General features: G+C 35.1%; 1 protein-coding gene across 6 annotated transcripts in view; it reads left to right on the top strand.

Annotated features, from left to right (window-relative positions):
* Nucleotides 1-18,415, top strand: part of LOC128240877 (sodium bicarbonate cotransporter 3-like) — an 85,719-nt gene that overhangs the window by 27,980 nt on the left and 39,324 nt on the right. For 3 of the 6 annotated variants that reach the window (XM_052957848.1, XM_052957850.1, XM_052957849.1), the window contains 5 exons: nucleotides 5,543-5,678; nucleotides 8,547-8,707; nucleotides 9,329-9,541; nucleotides 10,202-10,228; nucleotides 13,107-13,172. In XM_052957848.1, coding sequence (XP_052813808.1) covers nucleotides 5,543-5,678; nucleotides 8,547-8,707; nucleotides 9,329-9,541; nucleotides 10,202-10,228; nucleotides 13,107-13,172 — 603 coding nt within the window. The remainder of the gene's footprint in view (nucleotides 1-5,542; nucleotides 5,679-8,546; nucleotides 8,708-9,328; nucleotides 9,542-10,201; nucleotides 10,229-13,106; nucleotides 13,173-18,415) is intronic. The other 3 variants (XM_052957852.1, XM_052957853.1, XM_052957854.1) reach the window with 3 other exon arrangements.

Below are 18,415 nucleotides of genomic sequence, written 5' to 3'. Positions count from 1 at the left end.
TTTAAAGTTATTGCCCTTTGTTAATTTTCATGCTTAAAGTTTTGTCCGGGGCATATCTTGAAGAATATAAGAGGTATCAACTTGAAACTTCATAGCTAGATATATCTCATTGAGGGCAAGTGCAGTGCACAAGAACCGTTACTCTTGCTGCCATATTTTTAGAGTTATTGCCCTTTGTTAATTTTCTTGCTTAGGTTTTGTCTGTGGCATATCTCGTAAACTATAGGAGGTTTCAACCTGAAACTTATTTTGAGGTATATCTGATTGAGGGTTCAAATGCCACCTACACTTTAAAGTTAAATGGCAACATCATTGTCTATAAATGAATAAAATGCCAATCTAACAGCTATAATGTCGACAGTAAATAATTCGTCAGGCGACACATCCGACTCGCGGAGTTCTAGTTTTTCATTATGATTACTTCAGGTTGCGAGTATTGTTGTAAGTGTCGAGTAACGTCCAACAAACAATTTATTTATTGTGTCCTTCAGACAATAATTGGCTGTATCATATTCTGTGTTCTAGGATTGGAGGAAATTTCCATGTGCTTAAGCCTTTGTTGTTGTTGGAGAGAGATTGACTCTCCGAAAGCAGCTTTTTTCTCTCAATGCATAAGATGGTCCCATTTAATATATCTATCTGTAATGTTTCCAGTGTTATGCCTTGCAACGCTTCAGAATATTTGGCATAATAATTGTCCTGTATGCTTGACAAAGGTCAGGCTCTTTCTTTTCCCTGGTCTTTAGCTGAAAAGTTCAGTCAGGGAGGAAAATGTCACTTCAAGACATTGGTATTCCTTTCTTTTTTGCATAGCATCCTTTTAGCCTCAATACAAAGTCTGCATCAGATTTTTTATGGGATGGTATATCTTGTCAAGATCCTGAAAATCAATGGCATCTATATAGGAGTGATTTAATTCCTCTTATTTCTGAGTAAAGACGTCGTTTCGGAGATATCAGTGTTAATTGTGACATTGTTATAGCAGACTGGAAACGTTAATTAATTGAATTTTAGGGACAAATAAGTGCGCTCTCTAACATTGATGTTGATAGTAGTTGTATAAATCCTATCCTGGTGGTAATGCTGTAAAGTACTTCCAAGGGTGACAGTGGTCTAGTGGTATAGTTGTCGGCCTCTCACCCAAGAGGTTGTGGGTTTGATCCCTACCAGGGAAAGAGTGGTCCAGTGGTACAGTTGTCGGCCTCTCACCCAAGAGGTTGTGGGTTTGATCACTACCAGGATAAGAGTGGTCCAGTGGTATAGTAGTTGGCCTCTCACCCAAGAGGTTGTGGGTTTGATCCCTACCAGGGAAAGAGTGGTCCAGTGGTATAGTTGTCGGCCTCTCACCCAAGAGGTTGTGGGTTTGATCCCTACCAGGATAAGAGTGGTCCAGTGGTATAGTTGTCGGCCTCTCACCCAAGAGGTTGTGGGTTTGATCTCTACTAGGGAAAGAGTGGTCCAGTGGTATAGTTGTCGGCCTCTCACCCAAGAGGTTGTGGGTTTGATCTCTACTAGGGAAAGAGTGGTCCAGTGGTATAGTGGTCGGCCTCTCACCCAAGAGGTTGTGGGTTCATCACTAGGGTGACACTGGTTTAGTGGTATAGTTGTCGGCCTCTCTACCAAGAGGTTGTGGGTTCATCACTAGGGTGACACTGGTTTAGTGGTATAGTTGTCGGCCTCTCACCCTAGAGGTTGTGGGTTCATCACTAGGGTGACACAGGTTTAGTGGTATAGTTGTCGGCCTCTCACCCAAGAGGTTGTGGGTTCATCACTAGGGTGACACTGGTTTAGTGGTATAGTTGTCGGCCTCTCACCCGAGAGGTTGCAGATGACACCAACAACATATTTTAAATGTTTGCTCCTGAATTTTCTCTGAACATTTATAAAAAAGATTGTTTTGAAGAAGTTTTTCTATAGGTTTTTAGCTCCACTGGCTGAAGGCCATGGAGCTTATGTCGTCACAGATTGTCCGTCGTGCGTGCGTGCGTGCGTAAACTTTTACTTTAAACGACATTATCTCTGAAACTAATAAGCGGATGTTGACAAAACTTCACAGGAATGTTCCTTTGGTGGTCCTTTACCAAAATTGCTCAAATGGTTCCGGTCCATTGCACAATATGGCCGCCAGAGCTAAAAATAGCAAAATCTTTAAACGACATCTCCTCTGAAACGGTTCGGCAGATTTTGATGAAACTTGACAGTAATGTTCCTTGGGTGGTCCTTTATTAAAATTGCTCAAATGGTTCTGGTCCATTGCACAATATGGCCGCCACAGCTAAAAATAGCAAAATCTTTAAACGACATCTCCTCTGAAACGGATAGGCAGATTTTGATGAAACTTGACAGAATTGTTCCTTGGGTGGTCCTTAACCAAAATTGCTCAAATGGTTCCAGTCCGCTGCACAACATGGCTGCCAGGGCAAAAAAATAGAAAAACCTTTAAAGAACATCTTCTCAGAAACCGATGATCAGATTTTGATGAAACTTAACAGAAATGTTCCTTGGATGGTCCTTTATCAAATTTGCTTCAATGGTTTCGGTCCACTGCACAAGATGGCCCCCAGAGGTAAAAATAGAAAAACCTTTAAACGACTTCTCCTCAGAAACCGATGATCACATTTTGATGAAACTTGACAGAAATGTTCCTTGGGTTGTCATTAACCAAAATTTGTTAATGGTTCCAGTCCACTGCACACCATGGCTGCCAGAGCTAAAAAATAAAAAAAACTTTATACGACTTGTCGTCGAAACCGATGACCTTTTTTCGATAAAACTTGACAGAAATGTTTGTTTGGTGCTCCTTTACTCAAATTGCCCAAATCATTTCGGTCCACTGCACAACATGGCAGCCAGAGCTATTAAAGAATTTTTTTTTTTTAAATAACTTCTCAAAAATTGATGTTGTATTCCTATGAAACTTGACAAAAATGTTCGTTAGGTGGTCTTTGCTTGAACCTTTTGGCCAGTGGAGCACAGGCACTGATGTGCCTCTTGTTAACTTATTTGAGTTTGAGCGACTAGAGTTTGTCATAACTATCTCACACAAAATGAGTGGCACATTATATAACTATGATTTATAGTCTCAGAAAGTTTTGAAATTATGAGTATATTGCTTGTGAAAAAAGTATGTTTTGATATTTGTGTCTTTGACTAATAGAAAGTGAAATTCTATGGTCTTAAAGTTACCTGTTACCCAATGCCCTTCTCTAAGTTTGAGATAAGATTACAAAAAGATAAGATTATGAAAATGAAATTCATCTCTACATTTGAATGTTTGTCTGTCAAGTCTCAATGTATGATTTGCAGTTCATTTGAATGGAAATTTTATCCTACCCATTATTTCTCTTGTGCTAGACAATTTACTGTCTCTATTTTTTAAACAATATAAATCATTTGCAAATTGATTATTATACAAGTCTTGTTATTAGCTGTCCATTTTATAGGTTAAGTTTTGCGTCATATGACTGAATTTGGATATATCTAGAAAACCGATCATAAGATATGGTAACTAAAAATAGATTTTAGCATTTTAAAGAAAGGTCGCAGTGTGTTTGTGTGAGATAACTATAAAATTAATTAAAATAAATGCCGATATAAAATGTTGTGCTAGTTAATTATTATACAATATTGAAGTGTAAACTGGATGAAGTGTTATATTTATCAAGTCAATGCTATGTTTATCAAGTTTATGAAGGCATTGTTGTTGTAACCTGTGTATAAATACATTATACAAAATAAAAAATGGTATTTTGTGTACACCCAGGTCCACACGAGAAACACGAGGATCAACATTTGTTCCGGAGCCTTAGTCTTTTTGGTATACATCGTGTGTGTGGAGGACTCGGGGCAAGACTGGTGTAACTTCATATGAAAATAGAAACAAGTTACGTTAGTCTTGTCCTGAACTCTCGGTGTGACAAATGTCCACTACAGGCAATGTCACCATAGTCTAATCTTTCCAATTCAAGCTTTTTTCACGAGGTCACCAAAGTTGATCTTTCCAATTCCAGCTTTTTCCATGATAGAAAATAGGAGGAATTTGAAATTAGACCTTGTAAATTCATAAGACCAGTGCTGTCTTGTTTTAAACTCTCTATCTCTCCGAGTCCAATTTTTCCTTGTTAAATATCAGCTTGTCTGGGGTGTTGTTTTTTTTTTGAGAGAAGAAAGTTGAGTTATTGTGAAAGCCATGGTGATGTCACAGCTAGACATCGTCTTGCAATAATTTCAGCCTTGGTCGTCTACAAATCCATTTAAGATATTCACATGAAGTCTTTTTTATTAAAGTGACTTCATAATTATCTTAGCACTGGGCTTGAGCAGTGTGTGTATACCATGTGATAAATTGTGTCATAAGTGCTATGTCGGATGACAATATTTTGCTTCGAATGGAGACTTTAAACAAAGATAACTACTTTTTCTTCACCATTTTAAATGAAACATAGCGCAGTCTATGCCGCTTACGGAGCCCAGCATTCAATCTTTTACCAGAGTTTGATTGAGAGTTTATTTTCTTAAAAACCTTTTCACAATACGGTCGTCTGATGGAGCACTGTCAAACCATTATTTTGGAAACTGGTTTGTCGAATTGTGTTTGATGAAACTAATCATCTTATCAAACTTTAGTAATAAAAAAGGCGGGGCTCTTTTAGCGGCATAGACTGCCCTTTGTTTTATTTAAAATGGTGTAGTAAAAGATAAATTATATTTGATATAAGTCTTCATTTTAAGCAAAATGTTGCCTTCCGACGTAGCAAATATATATATGATGCAATTTATCATATGGTATACACACACTGTTGGGGAGGGAATCTAATTTTAACTGGAACTATGGTGACAGTGGCCAATAGTACTGGCCGACTTTTCTAGCATGAAATTGTTTTTCATGACAGCTGTTTACAGGCTGGTTGAGATTTTCCAACATGTTACATGTTCGTGGCAATGTACCCCATGTGACGTCGGAGATATTGCAGTGTTTTCGTCAGATTTCTTCAATGTATAATGAACAATTTAGATGAACTGATTTACTGCAGATATATTCACTTAAAGATTTTAATATGTAGAAGACTTAAGATGTTTAAGCTTGCAACTAAAAAAAAACAAGTTGAGGTTGCCATAAGGTACTGAAACTTGCGTCTGTGCTCATTTCTGGAAACAAAATCAACACTTCAACAAATCAAAATTACACTTAGTACAGCATGTTTAATATATATTGAAGAAGAGAGATAATATAATTATGTATTGTAGTTCTGATCCGTTGAAATGTTTCTACCCTTAACCTGAAACCTTACTTGTGATTGGTCGTATCTGTTTTCCAGCCACTCCTTCCATTTGTAGCTCAGGTCTAAGTAGAGTGATAAAATGTGATTCTGATTGTCCGCTCACTTACAGTCCCTGTACTCCTGTTACATAACCTGGCTTTTCATTGGTCTGTTCTAGCCAAGCCAGCAAGTGCAGTTCCTGTTGGAGGAAATTCAGTGCGTGTTTCCTTGCTCTTGATTGACGGTCAATGTTATAATCTGTCCTGATTGGTCTATTTCAGCCACGCCGCCAAGCCAGCATGTGCAGTTCCTATTGGAGGAGGATGATGATGAGGAACATAGGACACATGACCTGTTCTGTGAGCTCGGGGAGCTGTTCACTCAGGATGGGGAGATGCAGTGGAAGGAAACTGCCAGGTAGGCCAGGGTTTTACTTTGTGGTTCATGTAGTTGATGGAATAGACATGGGGTGGAGCTGCCTGGTTTTTAATATATCCATAACCATTCCATAACCATTCTACCAGTAAAAGCCCTAAAGAAACAAAGAACATGGACTTGAATTGAACATAATGTTAGCTTTCTTTCAAGCTTTTGTGCTGAATAATACCATGAAGTTGCTGAATACTTAAAATATCTTTCAAAGTAATCCTCTTATATTGGTAAAATATTTTAATATGAATTCCATAAATGCTCTCCCCTATCTTCCATGAATATTACATTATGAATCTTATGTTTCTCTGCCTGAATAATCTGGATGTTTGGTTCCTATACCGTGAAATCATTTATGTTCGTGGGGCATTAATGTTCGTGGTTTTCGTGGGTAGGGTGATCCATGAATTTAAGATCCCACGAAATATAGACCCTTTATTCACTTTTTCAACTGCCATGTTATGTACATACTTGGTTATTCGTTACAGAAGTCGCAGTATACAGCGTTTATACCTATCTCACTGTATATTTTACTATTTTTGTTTTATTAATATATTATATCTGCCTTTAACAAATAATAAACCAAATCAATTAAAAGTGACAAAGTACAAAACAACGCGTTCAGTATGTTTATTAAACAAAAACGTGTGAATAAATATTGTAATGATCTTGTTAACTTCTTTTTCACAGTTTGCAAAATTCTTAATTGGTATTCAATGGCTTCCCCTATCTGTATTTATTATCAGGGTGCATCTTCTTTTATGACCTTAATTCCCAATTAAATCGATAATTGACATGGGTATATGCACTAATTGGCATCTCGTACCACTTTGCGAGTGTCATAAACCGTGTGACGTAAATCACGGGCCAGCGGTGGAGATTATGCAGACGATCTAGGATGATTGCATATTCGATTATTTTTTTTCAAAAATGAAAAACCTCAAATTCAAGTACCCACGAAATTGTATTTTTTCGGCAAAGCACGAAATTTCATGCCAACGAATATAAATGATTTCACAGTATTTCTCTCATGAGCACATTCCCTTGAATATTCTACCCCCTAGTGTTCTCTCCTGATTGTGTTTCTTTGAATTCTGTCCTCTGTTTAGTTTCATCTTAATTACCTCCCCTGACTACTCTTGCGGTCCATGCCTCTAATCATCTATTGAAGCTTATGTCCCTGAATATTCCCACCTAAATTACTTTTGTTGGAGCTACTCTTGGTCAATGCTTCACGTGGCTAAGTGTTTCTTCATCAATTGTGTTATTTTTTATACCCCCCAAAACAAAGTTTGGGGGGGGGGGGGTATACTGGAATCGGGTTGTCTGTCTGTCCGTCTGTCCGTCCGTTTTTTTTGTCCGGGATTCATCTTTGTCGTTATTGAACAAATCTTTTTCAAACTTTCAGATATTAATGGCCATGATGTAAACTTGCGCCTCTGTGAAATTGGTACGGGTCACATGACCCTGACCAGAGTTATCTCCCCTTGATGTGTTAAAGTAGGCCTGTCCGGGATTCATCTTTGTTATTATTCAACAAATCTTTATCAAACTTTCAGAAATTAATGGCCATGTTGTAAACTTTCGCCTCTGTGAATTTGGTACAGGTCACATGACCCTGACTGGAGTTATCTCCCCTTGATGTGTTAAAGTAGGCAAAATAAGCCCTGTCCGGGATTCATCTTTGTTATTATTCAACAAATCTTTATCAAACTTTCAGAAATTAATGGCCATGTTGTAAACTTTCGCCTCTGTGAATTTGGTACAGGTCACATGACCCTGACTGGAGTTATCTCCCCTTGTAGGCAAAATTAGCTTTGTCCGGCCTAACTCCAGGGCAAACAACCTAGACATGGAGGGGTGGGGGGTATTCGTTAGCCTATGGCTTACAGTTCTAGTTTATTTTTGTTCCATATTGTTCCTTAATAGCGTCACCTAAATTACCTCCCCTGCTGCTCCTGCCATCTCGACGTCATACTCAAACTAATTTTAATCGAAGCCAGAATGTTCCGATTCGTCAGACAAACACTGAAATATAAATGACATTATTCTGGAATGTTGTTTTAAACTGAAGTTAACAAGGGCATAAATTAGCTCTACATTCCATTCTTGTGTATTCGAAAACACGTGTTTCAACAGCTGATCGATGTTAAATTGGGTCATGTCAAGGTTTAACAATAGGGATAGTCATTATTTTATAACACATTTGTACTTACTTTCAATTTGTAGAAGCAGATGCGCATTTTTATGACCGGATTAGCGAAACAGAAGTGACACATGTCCCATATAATGATTTATGGCCTTTGTTTATACAAGCCAGATGATTTTTTGTTTATCCAACATGGCCGACATTTTGACACGTTTTCGAACCATGACCTGTGACGTCAGGCCCGTGATCAATAAAATATAGTTGTATTATTGGTAGTTAATTATAACTGTATTATTGGTAGTTAATTATAACTTGCAGTATTGTGTAAATTTCCACGAGGAAAACGAGAAAGGAATGCCCACAAACCTGCGCAGTCAACGTTTTACGCATCTTTGATACCAGTGACCTTATTTCGCGATTTTCCGAAATTCTTTAAATAGTAACATAGTGTTTTTTTCAGTGCATTGTATTTATCGATGTTTATACTTCATGAATATGAATTTATAGCGAATAAACAAGCATCAGGTATGAAAATAAATGCCCCTACATTACGAATACGTAGGATTACGTATCTATGAAGCTATGGATAAAACGTTAAGATCCGTATCTATGAAGCTATGGATAGATAAGTAAAATTGCGTATCTATGAAGTAAAGGGTTAATAGCGTCACCTAAATTACCTCCCCTGCTGCTCTTCTGTATTACAGGTGGATCAAGTTTGAGGAGGATGTGGAGGAGGGCGGTGAGCGCTGGTCCAAGCCCCATGTGGCCACCCTGTCCCTACATCACCTCTTTGAGCTTAGATCATGTATACACAGTGGAACTATGGTACTGGATATGGATGTGGAGTACTTCCATCAGGCTGTTGGTGAGTGGGGGACTGAAAGCCTTACATGGTCTTGGGTGGTCTGTAGTTTTGAAAGTATACAGTTTTGTGGCCTTTAAAGGTTAATGCTTTTCAGCTTAATTTAGAAAACAAATGTTTCTGATTTGTTTGTAGACTTGTTTCATTTAGAATCATGAAGGTGATATGAACATTTTATGATGAATGCGGGTTTAGCAAGATTTAAAAAGGGAAAGTGCTGCATAAAATGTGTAGGGTGTTAAGAAAGAAAAGGGATGTTCAGACTGCACATTTAAGAATTTAACACGTTGAATTTGACAGAAAATGTTGGAATTGTGTTTATTTGAAATTATTCTATATTTCCAATCCCAAAACTATTTAGTTGGTGCTTATTTATGAGTGTATAATAAATTTTAAAAAAAAACATAAGAAATATTTTATCATCAAAAGCACTTGATCCTATAAAGGCAGTAGGGTGCACATGTGATCTCCATGAGGAAAGAATGGGGCTGCCATAATGGGCAGGGTGTAGCACACCCTTAACAAACTCATTAGTTGAAACCCTAGACTTGTAGATCATTTAAGATTACACTGACTTGGAAGGTCATAATATCATATTTCAAACATCTCACCTCCCATTCCCAGACATCTTACTGGACAACATGTGTGCTGGAAATCAGTTAGAGGAAACCTTAAAGGACCAGGTGCGTGACGTTCTGCTTCAGCGACATCGACATCTCAATGAGAAGCACGAAAAACATCACCATAGCAACGGTTCCAGGATGCACCTCCCCATTATACGATCTCTGGCTGACATAGGACGGAAATACTCCTTGCCTCGGGAGATCCATCACCATGGTGAGTCAGCAAGTTACAAAACATTTCAAAATGACTTAAATGTTAAGTTTGGGCGTCTGATTAGTGTTAATCAGTGGTTTGATTATTAGGTTCGTGAAAATGAAGAGACTCTAAAAAACACTTAAAATCTTTTTGATTTCACACCTTAAATTAAGTTGTTTCTCTGAATTTCTAAATAATTATAGTTTCTTTCCAGCATTTCTGCACACACAACAGACAGGACAAGTTTACCAAACTATAAGGCCTTATTCAACATTAAAAATAAATGCAATGTTTAAACCCATTACGCCTTATTAAGGCAGCAGGTATATAATTGAATTTTAAACAGGTGACAGTTGTTGACATCTGGGGTTTTGACTGGCCAGGTGAGACTGCTGACCGGGTAATAGACTATGCATTTTTTTCCAAGGATTTTAGATGCCTGGAGCACCTCCGCCGCGGGGTATTCTGACACATTTATGTTCCAGGGATGGGATTTCATGGATCTGAATCGTCTGCGAATTCCAAGATTTCCGCGGAATTTATGGCTTCAAAACCAATAATATATATATAAAATAAATACATAATTATATATAGATTTATATTTATATTTTTCCAATGATTGAAAAAAGTTACGATAACTGGTTGCTTTGGTTATTACTTAATTTGGCTAATTTACAGATGAGGAAAGCGTTCCCCAGCCATCAGGTACAAGAGAATGCATATAACTGCATAGTCCAGATTGATATATTTAGTAACAGTGTCCTGACATAGGATGGAATTGGCTTACCCCACCCACGTTATGTATAGTGCAGACGTGTTGTGTGTTGATTATTGTCTGATATCCTCGATACTCAACTACTTTCTGCGCTTCATTATTTTTTGGTGCATTAAACTGGCAACATATTGTTCTGTTCCGCAGCAACTGACATTTAACTTAACAATGACAAAGTTTTTATTATATCCGACAAACATGTGGTATTGCAACTGACCCCTAGGTGATAAAATCTCCCTAAAAAAACCTTGTTGTTTTTTAATTCAATTTACTCAAAATATTAAGAAAACATAATTATTACCGTCTGTTACCCAATGGTACTTGCCTGTTGTGTTAGTAAAATGTGTTTTTGGATTGCCGATGATCTGTATATGATTTATGACAAAAGTCCGACCTGTGCAGTGTTTAAACTAAACTGGAAATAAAATCAACGGCTGGTTATAACTGATTGGCCATTAAAAAAAAGAGTATAAAATGACATTTGAAATTTAAACTTACACATGCTACATATAATTTACAAATGTTTAAATGTTTATGTTCATTTCAAGGTTAGATGATCTGGATTTCAACTCTGCCCATCTCATTTATTTAATGAACTAAAACCCCTTGTTTACTCCCTTATTCGTTAATAGATTTGAAAAATTCTGTCAGTTTTGAGTTCAATTTAAACAGACAGCATAATTTTATGCTCAAAATTAATTGCTGTTTCCTTCAAAGGGACTAGCTCATGGTTTGTAATATGCACTTTTTAATTTCAAAAAAAAGTGTGGCAAATCATTTTGAGAATTAAAATTAAGACTGACAGCTGGGACCCTTCGAAGCAAATGATGATATCTGCTCAAATATTGCTTATGCAGACCAAAACTTTCAATTGCGTTACTAACGGCTTTCCGTGATTTCTTGGCTGCTTGATTGACATTATCATGTGATGTCAAAATATCAATCTCTGATGTATAAGTCCTTGTGGCCTAGTGGTTAAGGCATCAGTTTTCTATTCTTTTCTTAACTTTACTGGCATGGGCTCACACCCAATTTAATCCCCAATATTTTTTGATAATTAAATTGTATTTTTTTATGGAATTTCTATGTCATAGAGTAAAATAAGGATAAAATAAGTGATTTCAAATGCAATACCAAGAAAACTTATTTTTGGTCCGAAAACATGCGCGAGTCCCTTTAAAAACTAAGCATAGGGTCAGGACACTGAATGTAGAAACTTAGTCATAGCTTGCATCAATAGTTATTAATGTTGTTAAAGACAGTCGCCCCTTTTTTGGCCGTGTTGTTGATATTGTGGTATCGTGAAAGTTCAGTGCTCCCTGAGTTGTGGTTTTTATGGATTTTTTCTTATCTATAACTTTAGAAACGAAACAGTTGTATTTAATTAGTTAACACAGTTATGCATGAAAAATATGTAACATTTTGGGGGTATGTAAATGATAATACCATATCGTTAATCTGCGAAGCATTAGAAAAGTTAGTTCACACTTTTAAATCATGAGGACATAAACATCTTTCTTTTTTTAGCTTAAGTATTATCATACTAAAATAAAGTAATGTAATTTGATACATATATTTTATTTGCATTATTTAACATTGATCTATAACGTGGTCTTATTACGTCACAATGGGATATCACACCTGCGATTGGGAGTATAAACACCTTCTCAATTTAGCAGACGATATTTTCAAGGGAAAATCAATACACAAAAGGTTAAACTTTAATTTTATAAACATCCGGGATATTGTTTACAAATAGAAAGATGCAAAATTGAAATATTGAAATGACCCTATTGAAATATGCGGGCCATGCGTTTACATCCAGTAATGGATACAGTCGGCCAGATGCGTATACATCTGCTAATGAGCTATGTCGGCCTATCTCGTATACATGCGCTAAAGGGTTAAGCTAAGAAATAATACTGATTTTTTTGTTTTTCTATAATTGAAGTAATATTTATAATAAGAGTTTTATTCTTTAGATGGGAATAATCTTAATGATAATCACAATATATCATTTATCAAAATCAAATTTTAGTAAGTTTAAGATTTTTTTTCTCGCTTAAGCCCGTTGAGCTTAAAAAGTTCAGGGAAATTGGGGCTTGGGACTAACTTAGCTATCAAGCAAGGGAGTCAACTGTAACTATTGTGACTAAGAATAGAAAAAAAATCAAGACAAGAAATAACACTGTATAACGTGTAGATCTGTTTGAAGCACTGTGTTTGACTCGTGAACTTTATGAAATTTACTTTAAACAAATACAAATGTATTCCCTTTACATATTTTGTCAAATAATGTGTCTATATACATGTACTCTACACTACATAAAAATCCATACAATTATACATGTTCAGGCCTCAGTTAATAAATGGTTTGCTTGGCTTTTCCTGACCTACTTAAAAAAAAATACCCACCAACCGGAACGGTTTGTAGTCTCTCTGGTCGTAATTTCTTTTCCTTTTTCATTACAGAATTAAGGGGTTAGGAAGGGTTTGAAAAAAATTGATGATAAAGAACCTATGCTGCCACACCTAAAAATGTGGGTATGGAAATGCCAAAGAAACAGTTTATTAGTTGTGGTTGAATTATATAGATATTACATGTTTTTATTTTCTTTTACTTCAACATTTAGTTATGCTTGAAATAATGGTTTCTGCATAAGTTTTACTTTGTTTAAACTTAAAGCATTTTGATTGGTCAGTTTTAATTTTGAGGTTTTTGATTGGTTAGTTTTAATTTTGAGCATTTTGACTGTTGTGCAAAACGTTTTTATTAGTTTGTGAAACAGCGTGCTTGTTTTTGACCCCCAGGCCAACACCACCATCACCACGTTAATTTTGACCCAGAGGTACGGGTCACAAATTTTGGGCTCCAAGGTAAATAACATTTTTTGTAGCTGCTGGCTGCACCATTTTCTATGATGTGTTCCTCATACATTATTTTCCTCACTACAACAAACTAAGAATGGCTGTAGGGTAAACTATGTTATATTTTGTCAGGTGTAAGCTTTGAATAATGATGCCATAATATTTTGATAGGTATATTAATATAATTAACAATTTTTGCCTTAAAAACTTATTTCATGAACAAATCTAGCAGATTATTGATAATCACTTCTTTGGCTTGGATTAATACATGTATGACACAGGGATGTGATTTGTCCGCAGATTCGCGGAATTCCGCGGATCTAATGGCCCCAGGGACCCCTCCCCCAAAAAAACAACAACAAAAAAAACAACTTTTTTTTAGCTGATTTAAAAAGTTACCAGAGTGCTTTTGGTTAGAGTTGATATTCAAATTTAAAGGCAGTTTTTCTTCTACGACAGTGTGCTTTTGACCCCATAAGTGCCCCAAGAACCCATGGCCGAACTGGTTTCAGCCCTCCAGCTGCCAGGTGACAGTCACATCCCTGATGACACTGATCAGGTCGTTAACTAGCTTTATGGGCCACTTTCGTTTGTTGGAAAGCCATTAAACAATCCATTTATATGTTTTGTTTATACATGTCTGTCTGCTCTATTTGTATGTGGTGAAACAAATTTTTAACACCCATTCCATTCATGTAAAATGGCCAACTAATAAATATTTAATATTGTCATTATGAATGTCGGGCAAATTTATGTGTCGTTATTTGGTCGTTAGTAAAGCTTTCTATTTTTGCATTTCATTGTTTTTTACCCTCTGAAACACATTTGCATGCACACATTTAACTATTTTATTTGTTTGATACAGTATAAAACACACATATGAATATCTGATTTTTTAGGACAATCTAAAACACACATATGAATATCTGATTTTTTAGTACAATCTAAAACACACACATGAATATCTGATTTTTTAGTACAATCTAAAACACACATATGAATATCTGATTTTTTAGTACAATCTAAAACACACATATGAATATCTGATTTTTTAGTACCATTTAAAATTATTAAAAACTGATTTTTAAGTACATTCTAAAACACATGTATGGATATTTGACCTTTCATACAGTCTTATTCACACATTAGAATATCTTAATTTTTCATACAAACAAAAACATCTTTTAGTACAGTCTAAAACACACATACAGTCTATAACACACATACAGTCTATAACACACATACAGACTAATACACACATATGAATATTTGACCTTTAAGTACCGTCTAAAAATAACTGATTTTTAAGTACATTCTAAGTACAGTCTTAAACACACATGAATATCTGATCTTTTGGGTACAGTCTTTAACACACATGAATATCTGATCTTTTGGGTACAGTCTTTAACACACATGAATATCTGATCTTTTGGGTACAGTCTTTAACACACATGAATATCTGATCTTTTGGGTACAGTCTTTAACACACATGAATATCTGATCTTTTGGGTACAGTCTTTAACACTCATGAATATCTGATCTTTCGGGTACAGTCTTTAACACTCATGAATATCTGATCTTTTGGGTACAGTCTTTAACACACATGAATATCTGATCTTTTGGGTACAGTCTTTAACACACATGAATATCTGATCTTTTGGGTACAGTCTTTAACACTCATGTAAATGTCTGGTTCTTTTGAGACAGCGTAAAACACACATTAATAGGAATATCAGATATTTCTTAAACATACATTCTATTTATATCTGATATCTGCGATACAGTCTTAAACACACATTCTATTTATATCTGATATCTGCAATACAGTCTTAAACACACATTTGGATATCTGATCTTTTGAATTTGGTCTAAAACACACAATCGGAGTATCAGATCTTTTGGGTACATGTCCAAGACACTCATATGAGGGAGTTTTTGCTAGTTAGAGCTATGGAAGGTTGCTACCTGTCCTGTGCTTTTTTGGTTCATCCACCTGCCTTCATGGTCTCCCAGCCTTGGCATCCTGCTTTCTGGCAATTCAATGCTTCAGATAATAAAAAAATCTTCTGTTTTGATTTAAACTGATACAGTGATTATAAATGCATACTTAATTTAACATATGTTGCAGAATGATGAAACCTATTTCAATTAAACAAAATTCCGATCAAACCTTTTATGTAAATAATTTATATAAAACATATAAAAAACACACAATCAAACAGGTTGTTTTTCTTACTTATTTTTATATATAAACATTTGGCCTTCATCAAAAGATAAATAAACCTAACTTTTAATAACATTTAATGTCAAATTCACAACACCTTAAATCTTCACAGCCTGATACACTGTGCCTTTTCTCCCTTAGCACACCCTGTCCCTCTTTTGTAATACCCTGCCTTTTTTAAAACCCGCCTAAAATCCTGGTATTTGTCTGATTATTTGGATACAGTGTAAAACATGCGTACATAATTATGAATATCTGATATTTTGGGTTCAGTCTAAGACAAACATGTTATTATTTAAATGCAGGATCTGTTTAATACTGCCTGAAATTTAACACTCATACTTTATATTTTTGTTGCACTCTATAAAACACTTCAATGATTATCTGATCTTTAGGATACAATCTAAAATGCTTCAATGATTATCTGATCTTTTGGATACAACATAAAACACTTAAATGGTGATCTGATGTTTTGGATACAATATAAAACACTTCAATGGTGATCTGATCTTTTGGATACAGTCTTAAACACTTCAGTGGTTATCTGATCATTTGATACAGTCTAAAATGCTTCAATGATTATCTGATCTTTTGGATAAAGTTTAAAACACTTGAATGGTTTTCTGATCTTTTGATTACAGTCTAAAACACTTCAATTGTTATGTGATCTTTTGGACGCAGTCTCAAACACTTCAATGGTTATCTGCTTTTTATGCCCCCACAAAGTGGCGGCATATAGGGTTGCCCTTGTCCGTACGTACGTCTGTCTGTCTGTACGTACGTACGTCCCGAAGATTGTTTCCGATCTAATTCTTGAAAACCGTTTGTCCAATCCTCACCAAACTTTAAACACATGTTTGTGACCATAATATCTTGATCAAGTTCGATAGTCATGGAAATCGCTTTAGTCATTTAGGAGTTACGGCCCTTTTTTGCCAAAAATACTTCAAAAATATATGTTTCCAATCTAATTCTTGAAAACTGTTTGTCCAATCCTCACCAAACTTTAAACACATGTTTGTGACCATAATATCTTGATCAAGTTCGATAGTCATGGAAATCGCTTTAGTCATTTAGGAGTTACGGCCCTTTTTTGCCAAAAATACTTCAAAAATATATGTTTCCAATCTAATTCTTGAAAAGTATGTGTCCAATGTGGATCCAACAAGTTTTTTCCTGCCTGAATGGCGCCATATAACCTATACAGTCTTGCGATGCCGTAAAACCCAACTCAACTCAACTTATCCTATATGTGCAGATTATTTTGGATACAGTACAAATAACTTCAATGGTAATGTGTTCTTTGGATACAGCCTTAAACACTTCAATGATTATCTGATCTTTTGGATACAGTCTAAAGCATTTCAATGATTATCTGATCTTTTGGACATAGTCTAAAAGGCTTCAATAATTATCTGATCCTTTGGACACCATCTAAAACACTTCAATGATTATCTGATCATTTGGGTACTGTCTAAACACTTCAATGATTATCTGATTGTTTGGACACAGTCTTAAACATTTCAATGATTATCTGATCTTTTGGATACAGTCTAAAACACTTCAATGGTTAGCAGATTTTTTGGACACTGTCTTATACACTTCTATGGTTATGTGATCGTTTTGGATTTGTTATCTTTTGTGTGGAGTCTAAAACATACATTTTTATTTCATATATTTTGGATACAATCTAAAACACAAACATAAGATTTCTTGATGTTTGGGTGCATTCTTATGACTCATTGAATATAAAAATCTGTTATTTTTTTGGGAAATAATAGATCCTAATTTCGACATTATTTTTTATGTATTTTTTCCCATTATAAAGAATTTTTATACCTGACCTTAACAGTTCCCATTATTCCTTTATGTATATATTGTATAATCAGCTCATATTATTACTAAAACTGATCTAGAACTAGAAGATGAAAATAATTTCAAGAAAATAGTATTAGTATACATGTATTTGCATAGTCTATATTGTGAGAAATTCATTATATTTTCTTAACATAGTAAGACATTATATGTGTTTTTAAGTGCATATATGTATTTACTTTTCTTTATTTCAAAAGGAAACAAAAGAATATAATAACAGTTGCTTTATTAAAAATTCTTCTAACATCACTGCGTGTGAAAACTTAATTCTTTTAGCAATAATGTAGTATCAAATATTTTGATGCACAGTTTGTAATTTAATAATTACCCTTTAAAAGAAATAAGTAAAATTTGTCCATCTGAAACTAACAATAATTTGAAACAACACCAGTTTCTCTTTGCTGTACAATGTATATATATGTGTTTAAAACTCTCTCTCTTTTTTTCAAATATTGTTTCTTTTTACAGCCGTTTGCAAGGTGATAAACTGATGTAAAACTGCTCTGAAAGTAGCAAATTTACTGCAGTTCTGCATCAGATAAGCATTTTAACCATGATTTGGTATGGAAATTATAAATTGTGTACGTCCATTCTGTAACAGTATAAACTAAAGGCATAATGAAATTACTAACAGCATAAGATTATTTGATCGTGATTTGGAAAAGAAAACATGGGGGGGGGGGGCAAAGAGTGGCAAAACAGCAAATCTTCATTTCATTGTAACTTTCTTTCTACTGAAAGTCTGCTTAATTTTATTGCTAGTCTAAATTGTACAATTATTCACATTTATTTTTGTAAAACGAATAAATAAAGATGATTCGTTATTATGAATTTGATAAAAATGCTTTTCTGAGGCTGAGTCTAGGCTTGGACTGCAGATTGTCGGTTATTATGGCCCATGATTAGAAGTTCTTGCGATAGAAAAACTTTAAGTTGAATATCACAAGGTTTTTGTTGATAATAAAATGTTTCTTTTGTTTTCCAAAGTGTTTTATGAGAAAATCAAATTCATTAGATCATATACAGAATGATTATCTGTAATTGTTTATTAGAATTAAAGAAGTGAATTAAAGCCTTTGCAATAAATCTGTTAAAAACATGCAAGTCTAATGGTTCTGTTGACAGTCACATCATGCATTTGTTAACAGATTAT

The sequence above is a fragment of the Mya arenaria genome, chromosome 7 (assembly GCF_026914265.1).
Source record: "Mya arenaria isolate MELC-2E11 chromosome 7, ASM2691426v1".
Classification (NCBI taxonomy): Eukaryota; Metazoa; Mollusca; class Bivalvia; order Myida; family Myidae; genus Mya; species Mya arenaria.
The sequence above is the reverse complement of the archived record's forward strand: the minus strand, read 5'-3'. Positions and strand labels throughout refer to the sequence as shown.